The sequence below is a fragment of the Pteropus vampyrus genome, unplaced genomic scaffold (assembly GCF_000151845.1).
Source record: "Pteropus vampyrus isolate Shadow unplaced genomic scaffold, Pvam_2.0 Scaffold123, whole genome shotgun sequence".
NCBI classification, from domain to species: Eukaryota; Metazoa; Chordata; class Mammalia; order Chiroptera; family Pteropodidae; genus Pteropus; species Pteropus vampyrus.
The window spans coordinates 560,978-573,115 of NW_011888904.1; the positions used below are offsets into that span (position 1 = coordinate 560,978).

A 12,138-nucleotide genomic window follows, 5' to 3' on the forward strand; every position below is an offset into this window, starting at 1 on the left:
ATGTAGTTTGTGAGGAGATACATAGCATTAAATATTTTTCAGTATTATTAAAATTTAATACTTTTGCAAAGCAGAGAGTCTCGTAGTCTTATGAGTACATTTAGAAACTCAGTTAAACACCATGGATTGAACAGATATGTTTGCATCCAACACTTCATAAAACCTCACTAAAATAACAAAAAAGGGATAAAAAGGCAAAAAATTCACAATAAAGAGAATAAGAGACAAAAGTAATGTCACTAAAATTTTGGAGGTTATGAATGGTGCTGACATAGCATTTTGGAGAGAGCTGAAAGCTAAATGCCTGCAGCAGGAAAGGGCAGGAAGCAAACTGATGAGAGCGCTAGAGCTCCAGAAAGGCTCTGGGATCAGCGGTGCTAGGAACTCTGAAGTCAGGGAAGTGAGCAGGGTGGAAACCAGGAAGATTGGTCGAAAGTCTGTATTAGAAGCAGATAGACCCCAGGTTCCTTTCTCTATCTTGTGCTGCCTCTTCTCCACTCTGGCAGAAGATTGGAGACACTGAACGGGAGGCACTTCTTGTACCAGACAGAGCTCAGGTGGGGGTGATGAGCCATTGTGGAAAAGATGCATGGATACACACAGTCCTCATATTGAACTGTGAACCATTGCCTCTAAACTCCTTTGCTGTTCACCTCTGAAAATGCTGGAACTAGGATTTTATCCTTTTTGCAGTGGGGGGTGGGGGAAATATTGGAAGATTCATCACTAGGGAAAACCCAAAAGAAAAAACCTACTATAGCAATGGGTTGAGAGTTCCGGTTTCCTGTCTGTTCACTTTAGAGAACAGTTCCCAAGGTGATGAGCAGTCCAGACTATGCATAAAGCCTTTAATTAGCTGTGCATTGTAATTCTTCACTTTTAAATAGAGACAGACAGCCAAAGATCACCAGACATTTGAGGAAAGCCTCTAACATGAAAGCCAGAGGTCAAAATAAATGGCATTGGGTTGTGGGGGAGAGGAAGAAAAGGTAAAGATATTCAGAAAAAAAACATAACAGGAAGTGGAAGAAAATGGCTAAGAAACAATAATTAATATTCTCAGAGATAAGAGAAGCTCTTTCTTGAAATAGGAATAAGATGACTAAAAAAGAACATTTCAAAAAATAGTTCTTAAAATTTTAAAATATGACCACAGAAATGAAAGGTTCAGTAGAAATGTTTAGAATTGAGTCAATGTGAAATCTTTCAAAAGTAGAACCTAAATAAGAACCTTTGTCTTATTTCTAAAGACAAAGAGATGCACAAATAGAAGAGAAAGAGTAAGAGAAGTCCAACATACAAATAATGTAAGTTGTAGGAAGATAAAACAGAGAAGAAAGAGGAAAAGAAACCATCAAAGTAATAATACAAGGAGAAATATTCCAGAACTCAGTTTCTAAGATTGAAGGGCCTTAACCAAACTTGGCAAAATGGATGAAAATCCATACAAAGGCCTGTTTTAGTGAAATTTCAGAAAACTGAGGTAAAGGAGAAGATCTGAAAAATTTGTAGAAACAAAAACAAAAAGATCATACATTAAAGTCTTGATAATCAGAAAGACTGGATTTTTCAATAGCCATACTAGAGGCAAGAAAACCGTAGAACAATGCCTTCAAAACTATGAAAATTATTATCAGCCTAGAACTCTTATTAGCCAAACCAGAATGAAGCGTATGGATAGAATACAGTCATTTATCAGACATGCAAGATCTCAGAAATTTAATTCTCATTCATCCACCCTCAGGAAGTTATTGGAGGATGTGTTCCCCCAAAACAGGAAAATAAACCATGAAAGAGGACTACTTAGGGTCTAGGGAACTGGGGATACATTGTAGGGTTAGAGGTGAGGGGAATCCCTACACTGACAGTTAAGTTGCATGATGAGAAAGAAGCCAGTCCAGAGTGGAACATGGAATGCAGGTATCAGGTGGGATGTCTTCAAAGGAGAGACAGAGGAGGAGATAGATAACTGATGTGTATGAACATGTTGAGAGGAGGTGAAGAGTGCTGGAGAGTGTGAAGTTGCAGTAGACAAATAACTGCCTCTTTTTTATATTTAACTTCAGGAAAAACAATGTTATAAAAGAAGGAAGTACAAGGATAGCACCCTGTATGGTTTAGCTGCAGGGCTGATATTCCGCCAGTGTGGCCATACTAGTTGTTAAGATACTAATATTTATATACTGACTGGTAAATAACCACTATCCTGAGTGCCCTCCCTGTTGCCCTGTTACTTTCCTTAGGCACCTCCCTCCAGTCCCTTCTTGAACCCATAAATTTAAAGGTTAGTAGTCGGCATGACAGGGGTCCCCCAGGATCCTACTCAACTGTTGGACTCTGTTCCGATTGGTTGCTGTCAGAGTACTAATTAAATATTTGAACATTATTTTCACTTGGTTGTGATACCATGTATTTACATAATAATAATAATGTAAATATTGATTTACTACAAATTATGTAAAATTATAGCAGGGGGATGCAGGGAAGAGATGTGTGTGGAGAAGGAGGGAGTTGTAGCGCTAAATTCTTATTTTACACAGGAAATCTATAGTAATATCTGAATCTGAAAAAACAAAGCTGTATAAACAATTTAGAAATATAGAAAAATATCTAAAAATGTTTAAAAGTGGTTCTTTCTGGGAAGTAGAAATTGGGTTTGTGTAGGGGTATGATGTAGAGGATTGCTATTTTTCATTGTATGCCTTGTAAAGCTAAAATTTTAATTCTGAATGTTGATCACACTGGGGAAAAGTTAATTTAAAATAGAATATTATTTAGTCTTCTAAATAACATAATTTTCTTTTCCTCCAGTGGCAATATGATCACCTCACAGCTACCTATCTTCTGCTTCTAGCCAAGAAGGCTCGGGGAAAGCCAGTTCGTTTAAGGCTTCTTCCTCTTTCCTGTGGACAAGCCGTTGGTACCCCATTCAGAAACATCAAGGTAAATGTTAGCACCTTTTGTGTGAACACCTACTGCTCTTGCCTTGTGCCCATCTTGTCCATGAGTGGGCATACCCCTGGGAAAGTTAACTTTGCTAGTATCAAAGAGTCGGTCAAGACATTTTATGATTTAAATATTTTTGATGAAGAAAACGGGAAATTCTGGGCTTGAAGTCTTAAATTTTGAATGTTAACGTGCATTAAAAAGAAAATCCTTCCCTTTCTTTTCCACAAAAATAATTCCTGATTGTTGTTGAAAAATGTTAAGCTACAGATAAGCTAAAGGAAAATAAACCTACAAACCTATTACCTGTAGATAATGTAGTTTATATTTTACTATGTCTTTCCAATCTTTTTTTAGCATGCTTATTTATATATGTGTTAAGTGTTTTTAAAGGACACAGTATTATTGAGTTACAGATAATTTTAAAAATTGTTGAGAGTAAGACCTATGAGTACAGGACATATACTTCATAGGACATGAAATATTTCAATAAATATTTTGATACTCATTTATATTATGGGTTTAGGTTTTTGTTTTGAGCAATAGCAACAGCTTATGCAACTCAAATTTCTTGTGTGTTAGTGGTAACCAGAGTATCTATTTCTATTTTGTCTTCGTTGTCTCATTTTCCTTTGTTGTGACCATTTAGAATGGCGAAGAAGCTTTGCGTATTTGGAAACACCACGTTTTTCCTAAGTTCTCACATTAAGTCTCCACTTTCTGTGTGATTCTTTGTATCTCCCATAGCTTAACATTCTGCCTTCCAAATACTTTGCCTGATGGATGTGGAACTTTATAATATAATCTTCTGTCAGATTAATTCAGGTTGTAATTTAAATGATTTTAACTCTAGGAAACTGTACTTTTGTTATTCTCGGAGAGAGATAGTTGGCACTCTTCATGGAATCCGGTATAGCCCAAACGATTATGTGGATGAAGTGATTTCTTTTTTTGGCTTTAGGTCTCAAAGCTCTTGAAAAAATGTTAAAATGCCACCTCTTTCATGATCTTTTGTTGAATTCCCTTTAACGCCACTTTTAGATCTCTCTTTTAGCACTTCCAGTCATGTGCTGCAGATATAGTGGGTCTTATGTCCTTGCCAGACCTAACTTGTCTCCCCTCTTCCCTCCCCAGTTGGTCTTTGACCAAACTAAGAAGTGAAAAGTGTTAGTGCAAGTGGTCTTTTGCGTAGAGAAATCCCTGAAGTGAGATAATCTTATTCCTGGGATGGTTTTCTGGTCTGTTCTAAGAGAGTTTTGTTGGGCTGGTGAATGCCCCATGCCCAGGCAGATCTTTTATCCATGGGCTTTGTGATCAGCCCATCAGCCATCCTGCTCACATTGGCAAACCCTTAAACTCTTAGACTCAAGGACCTTTGCTTCTGATCAAGGTCATTTCAGAAAGGCATTAGATTACTGTGTACTTAAAATAACCACTTCATAAAGTATCTGAGTAGAAAAGACCTGGGAATATACTTACTCTTAACTTCCATCTAATGAGCATTTGCCTGAGAATTAATTATTTGGGCATTCATATTATTGAATCAATTTTTATAGCAGATAGACATTTTAATAACAAGAAATGAAGTAGTAATCAAAATTTGGGTTCTTTTCTGATCTTTATGTAAATCATTGAGACTTGAAGCAAGCCACCTAGTTTCTTTGTACTATTCTGCCCCTTGATCAAGTCACCCTTTTTCTTTGCGGTGCTGAGTATAAGAAAATAAGTAATCTTGAATGGTTAATCAATAGATGGCACTGTCAGTTAAACAATAATACAGTCTGATTGAAAAATCACAAAGGACCACATTAGCATCCATAGAATTAGCATTTTCAGGCTCCATGCAAGGCTCTTGGGAAACAAATCTCTAAATATAAAGTGTGGTGCTTGCTCCTTAACAGTTAAGGTGAGGCAAGACATACATATAGATAACACCGCATCATAGTATGATTAGTGCCAGATAAGGGACTAGAGGTATGCTCTAGGGGCTTTAGGGCATGAGACTAATCGCCAGGGGTGACCCAAACTGGACCCATAGTCAAGTTTAGAAAATGGAAAAGAAGGAGCACAGTATTCAGGGCAAGAATAAATGGAATTTGCAAAAGCTCAGGCACCTGAATGTGCTCTATATATTCTTTTGATAGCAACTAGACTTGTTTGGCTAAAACGAAGAGTTCAAGTAGGGGTAAAGTGAGAGACGAAGAAGAGGGATGAGTAAGCTGGAAGGGTAGGTGAGAGTTAGATTGTAGAGAGTCTCCAAGTGCCACGTCAGCGGGGTTAGACTTTATGCTCTGGGTAATGGGAACTATGGATTTTTGAGAAAGACATGATAGGTTACTGACACGACTGTAAATCATCCAGTGGCATATAGAATTCTTCAGTCAGGGATGTGTGTGCGCTTTTACTCTACTGTAGTACCCATGGCAGCCATCATTCATACAAACCGTACTTTTCCCCACTGAGCCTAGACTGAGCTTTAGTATTTTTCTCAGCCTAGCACTCTATGCAGCTAGATATAGTTGATGGGAATTGGCAATCCTGGAGAGCTCTGTTATCTCTGGTTGAAAAGGTAGAAAGATTGGTGGCAGATTCCATATTGTCTGTTTGAATAGTTCGGATCTGAGGAGATTTGTCCTTGGATTAGAAAAGTGGGATAAGAAAAGAAAGGATGAGGTGTAAGAAATTCAGGTAAAATCGCCTGGCCAGGTTAAATAGATATTGAAGGAAAGGGAAGGAGGGAGAAATAAAAAATTCAATTATACTCCATTGTCTTAGAATTTAGAGTATATTTGGTATGACCTTAGTTTATAGAGAGGCAGAATGAGGAAAAATAAATCACTGGAGTTATTAGCACAGAACCTCAAATATCCTGTCCCCAAGACGTCTTTCATAAGGTTAGTTTATTCTTAGTGGAAATAGCTAACTACTCTGTATGTTCTTGCAGCCAAGAAACCTGTATTTTAAAGTTGTTTTCCTTCCATTTTCTACTTCGTTAGAGCTTTTTATTTGTGGATTTGCAAAAGAGTTTTTTGTCTGGCATTATAGCGATTATATATGATAATGATAAGCTAAGTAGTATGCCATAAACATAAGAATGTTCCAAGACATGTTGTTTGAGAGTTAGAGATTCTCCTATCAAACAATCTGAATTAAAAAGTTTGTCTCCTGTTTTCTGTACAGAATGGTGAGCTCCTTCAATATACTCCCTCATTTGTTTCTGCCTCCAAGGCTTTGCCCTGTGCCGGAAAAATACTATTTTAAAAATTGAGTCATGGTGGTGTTGTCTCTAAGTTCTTCTGTTTTCAAATAGCCAAAAAACCTGAGTCTAGAAGATATGACCACAAGCGATGAAAATTATGTGGCTGGATTCATAGACTATGAATGGTGTGACGACAATTCATCAACAGGTGTGGCTACTCCCCAAACACCACAGGTTGGTTAATTTTACTTCTATTTAAAGCAGGATATGCTGTCTCAATTATAAAAACTCATCTAACATGAGTTCTAATATGTGCTTGCAAATTTAATGTGTTCCTAAAACACTGAAAACATTAATGAGAGATTGATTATTGGAATAAGAAGGAAAGGGAAGCCAGTCATTTCCAGCCTGAAGAAAACCAAGATTCCATTTTGGAACACTTTACTGCTTCTTTTTTCTTTTCTTTTCTTTTCTTTATGAGGTATAATTTATATGTAGTTAGTTAAATTCACCATTTTAGTGTACAATTCTATGTTTTGACAAATGCATACAGTAGCATAATCAAGCACCACCAAAATCAAGAACAGTTTTTTGCCCCCCTCCAAATTTCCTCATGCCCCTGTGTAGTTACCTCCTCCTTTCCTCCAACTCAGCAGCAACTGATCCGTATTCCTTACCTTTTGATAATCTTCTTTCCTACTTGGAGTTTGTTAAGCTTCTTGCATGTATAATTGATATTTTTCCTCCACTCTTTCTGAGGGGCCCACACAGAGTGCAGTTTTTACTTCAGCTGTGAAATACAGCAGCAGGTGTGCATGTTTCTGCTCAAAGACTCATCAGAGACTCAGAATGCACAGTTTTCTTGGGGGCTGGTTACTCAGGCACTCTTTGCCTGTGTGATTAGTCACAATCATAGAAATTCTACACTTCTAGAAGGAAAGCAGATGTTCATAAATCACATTGGTATAGCAGAGTTCAGGGCCCCGGCCATACAAACAGACTTATCAGCATTGGGAACTTTTAAAAAGATGGGTTCCTAGACTCTAGCCAGAACCTGCAATGTTAACTCTTGTGCACAGCAAGGCCCTTATTACATGTGTGCGGGAGTTCTACAGACTATATACTTAGAAGTGGAATGAATATCTTCAACCTTACCAGATAATGCCAGTTTTTTGCCAAAATGGTTATATTAATTATACTTTAACCAGCAGAAGAGTGTTCTCATGCTTTGCATACTTACCAATACTTGATATTTTTAGCTATTTAGTATTTTCTAATCTGGGGAGTGTAAAGTGATAGCTCATTGTAGTTTTAATTTGTACTTCTCTGATTACTTAGGCATCCTTTCATGTATTAATTGGCCAGTGGTGTTTACTGGTCTATGAAATGGTTTTTCACATGGTTTGCCTGTTTTTCTATTGGATTGTTTCCTTTTTCTTGTTGTATCGAAGAAGTTCTTAATTTAATCTTAATTCTGATCTTTTGTTGGTTATGTATTGCAGATATATTATCTGAGTTTGTCACTTGTCTTTTTAATTTGATGACAGAAATCATTAATTTTAATAAGTTAGAAGTTGTCAGTATTTTCCTTTATGGTTTGTAATTTTTGTGTCTTTTTAAGGCAGTCCTTCCATATCCAAAAGTTATAAATGCGTTCACATATATTGTTTCTAAAAGTTTTAAAGCATTTCCTTTCACATTTAAGTTTTTTAATCTATCAGGAATTAATTCTTCTATGGTATGAGGTAAGGAACCAGTTTTTCCCTCATGTAATCAGTTGTACCAGCACCACTGAAAAGTCCACTCTTTCCCCGCTGAGCTACAAAGGTACGTGTATGATATATCAGATTGTCATATGACTGTGTCTGTTTTTGGTCTGTATTTTATTTTATTGATTTATTTGTACCAATACCACACATCTTAACTACTTTAATTTTATAATAATTCTTCTGTCTGGTTGGCCAGTTTCCTCTTAGTCTTCCTTAGAAATGTCTTTGCTATTCTTGTCTCTTCGCATTTTCTTATACATTTTAGAATCATCTCGATAAATTTCACATACTGAAAAATTGAAATTACTTGAATTTAAGATTCAATTTGGGAAAAATTAAAATTTTAGACCCTTAAATACCCTGTTAATAAACATAGTACACCTCTCTATTTATTAGGTTTTAGTTAATTGCTTTCAAGAAAGTTTTTAAATTTATCCCTAAAGATCTTACATATCTTCTGTTAGATTTATTTCTAGGTACTTTTATTTTTGATTACTATTGGGAATGATAAATTTTTAAAAATCACATTTTCTAACCAGTACTGGAGTATAGATATGAAATTGATTTTGTGTACTGATCTTATATTTAACAATTTCCTAACCTCTATTTCCTTCTTATAATTTGCTTGTATATTCTTCTGAGTGTTCTATGTAGAAAATTATATCTATGAATAGCAGTTATGTTTCTTCTAGTTCTTATGGCTTTAATACCTTTTTCTTTTATACTTCACTTAGTAGTCCTAGCTGGATAGCAGACATTCTGTGTTCTTCCCAATTATATATATAAAAAAAGGCTCTGTGGGAATATATTGAAGCTTGGATTAAGGGTTGAGAGTTTGGGTTTTGTTGGATTAAAGCTTTTCTTTTAGATAGGAGTTGTGTTTGCTTCTATCATGCTCCTGGAAGACAACCAATTCAGGACTACTTTAAATTACATTTGAGGCTTGAGATTTCTGGGACAATGAATGTAGTATGAATTAGGGCCGTAAGCCTATGTGAAGATTATCTTGTGGTTGCTTATTGAAGGAGACTGTTTTTTCTCCCTTAGAGCCAAGGCCAAGGCCAAGGCCAAGACAGACACATTTTTTTGTCTGCTCCTTTGCAAGGCAGATTTATATTTAATTTACTTTTTAATTTTAGTTATAGCCCCTCCTGGCTTTTCATGAGAGTTGTGGGTCTAACATAACACCTTGCATAGGTGTAAGGTTTCTATGGCTGTTAAAACTCATGTGGATGTCATTTGAGGTGGTAGGTAGATGGGCAGTCTCATCCTTGGTTTCATTTTCTGGCTGCTTGCTCTTGTTTTTAGTTTGACCTCTGAGGACTTTCCTTACTATTTCTTTTGCAAGCTTAACTATAAATTCAAAAAGATTTAAAAAATATGTTCAATCCAACATGTCCATTAGAGCATTTTAACATGGGTTTTTTGCCCTAATCATTGACTAAACTTTTATTTTTTGGTTCATATTTGAGACAAACCATGGAAATCTAGGGATGGAAAACAATTTTTAGGGGTTTATTTGTGGCCATTATCAATATTGCCTAAGACTTGGGTATGTTTGAGTAAACACTCGACTTGAAACATATTGAAAATTACCTGTCAATAGAACAGACTGAAATGATCTAAATGTACTAAAGAGAACTGAATATCCATTTTCAGATTTCTTAGTATTTCCAATAATATCCTTCTGATAGTATTTCATTTTAATAAAAATGGTACAAGGTAATTTGCAAGTGATTAAGGCATGTTGTAAAGAAATTGACTTTTCTTCTTCTTCAGTGTGCTTTATCCAGTGACTTTTTTTTTCCAGTTTGCCAAGCATTGGACAGAATCAAATGATCTGGAATCTAAATCATTAACTCCAGTATTATGCAGAGCATCTGCCAATAAATTAAAGAACAAAGAGAATGTATATACTCCTAAGCACGCTGTAAAGAATGAAGAATGCTTTGTATTTCCTGAGCCAAAAACTCCAGTTAATAAGAACCAGCACAAAAGAGAAATACTCACTACACCAAATCAATGCACTACACCCTCAAAAGGTATTTGCTGAAACACCTTTAAATTCCATCCTTCTCATCGTGCTAAGTAAATGTATAGCAAGTCAGAAATTACTAGCATTGCTCTCAGGAATTTCTAGAAGCCGAGCTGCGTTCTTATTATGTGTTATTTGCTTTAGTTGAAATGAAAGCATATTAGGCAACTTCTAATTTTTCTCAAATGATAATGAATTTTTCTCTTTTCTACATAATGTAGAGTTGAATCATAGCATCATAGAATATCAAAGCTGAAAGGCAAGTTAGAGCTCATTTAATCCACCTGCCTTTTTCACAGCTGAGGAACTTGAGATTCAGACAAGTGGAGTGATTTGCCCAAGGTCATACATCCAAATTTAGGCTTTACTTGCCCCTTTGCCCCCACTTGTAATGATTAAGGTGAAGTTTCTGCTGAGCCCTTTTTACTCATCTGGATCTCAAGTCTTTGTACCTGATCCTTCTCTGCCTTGTATTACTGCCTACACACCAGCAGACGGGGTAAATCTGCGATGCCCTTCCAGATACCTGTGTCTAGATATTACAATTCTCCCATTTCCCTTGTTCTTGTCTCTTCAGCATAATTATCACCAATTTAAGCTGTTTCCTTTATGACGCCTTAGTGTTTTGGTTGTTGGCTTTATCTAGACACATTCTTTTTTGTCAGTATGCTTCTTAAAATAGTGCCTGGAACTTAACCCAGTCTTCTGGCATTGGGTCTCACCAGGATAAGGCAAGTAGTACCATGAGAGTAGAGACTCTGCCATGTTTATTGAAGCATGGCATACTACGTAAGTGGGGCCATATTGGTTGTCGGATACATAATAGGTGCCCAATGCCTGGTATGTAGTGGGGGCCATATCCGTTGAATGAAGGAATGAATAAATTAGAACCTGAAGGGATTTTATTTACTGTGATTAGCCTACATCACTTTTAAAAATGACACCTAAACTTTATTAGCCTTTTTTCCAGTATATGTGACCTACTCATGTGTATGTTAAGATCCTGATGAACCCAAACCCTGAAACAATGCCACGTGAACTGCTACTAAGCCACATCCTACCATTGTGCTTCCAGTCTGCTAATGGGGCTGATAGCCATTTCCAGAGGTCTACTTATATATAAAGATATGAAAAGTTTTATCAGAATATTTGCTGGAAGTCCTGTTAATTACATTCTCTAGTTCATCAACTGAGACAATACTTTCCCCACAATTGTGAGGCTACTTTGGTGTGATGATGTGTATCTGTGTGTGTGTGGCTGCCTATCGTTGTTATGAGGGTTCAGTGAGGTAACATCTGCACATAAGACTTCAATAGTTTTTGCTGTTGCATCTTTTCTCAGTGTGTGCATATGTGTGGGGAGGTATCTTTCTCTTCTGTTTTTTTTCTTACTATAGGTACAACATCTTTTGTGAGCTGTGGTATTGGGCAGGGAGATAAAATAGACCTTTAGCTCACCTTAGCTCATTCGGGGCTTTTTTAAAAACAGCCTTCAATGCCTATAATCCCTTCTATTATTGATATTTTCTACTTTTATGCAATTCTGAAGGTTTTGAAATATGGATAGTTTAGAATTTATAATCTTAAAGTGTCATCAGTTTACATGTCTTGTCTCTGTGAGAAAGAATATGTTGGTCAAAAGCTATTATTGTCTGTTTTTCTTTAAGCATAAGAGCTGCCTATGGGAGCAAGTGTCTGAAGCCCCGATTGATAGCTTCCATTAGCGCTTTGCATTTTACTTTCTCTGTGAGTCGTTTTTGACATAAACATTAATTTCATTTTTCGGAATCCTCTATAATCTAGTCAGTGACAGTTTGTCGAAGGGTAACTATGTGTGGTAGTAGATACTCAGTATATAAAGATGAAAACTGTTTTCATACATGTTGATTGAACTTATTTTCTTGTTCTTATGAAACCAGTGAGAATAGTGCTGAATAGTCATAAACAAAACAAAATCCCTGATCTCTTTTTAAAAACTTGATATCACATTTATTATAAAGTGAATATTGTCTCTAAAGGGTATACAACTTTTATTTATTTTTAAATTAAAAAAAATTTTCAATTATAGTTGACATTCAATATTATAGTAGTTTCAGGTATATAGCATAGTGGTTAGACATTTATATAATTTATGAAGTGCTAACCCCAATAAGTCTAGTACCCGCCTGACACCATACAGTTATTATAAT

At 36.1% G+C, this 12,138-nt stretch overlaps 1 protein-coding gene across 4 annotated transcripts in view; it reads left to right on the top strand.

Moving 5' to 3' along the window:
• The window catches only part of MELK (maternal embryonic leucine zipper kinase), a 68,125-nt gene that overhangs the window by 48,224 nt on the left and 7,763 nt on the right, over positions 1 to 12,138 (top strand). For all 4 annotated transcript variants that reach the window (XM_011366203.2, XM_023534210.1, XM_011366205.2 and 1 more), the window contains 3 exons: positions 2,812 to 2,943; positions 6,257 to 6,379; positions 9,725 to 9,956. In XM_011366203.2, the coding sequence (XP_011364505.1) occupies positions 2,812 to 2,943; positions 6,257 to 6,379; positions 9,725 to 9,956 (487 nt within the window). The remainder of the gene's footprint in view (positions 1 to 2,811; positions 2,944 to 6,256; positions 6,380 to 9,724; positions 9,957 to 12,138) is intronic.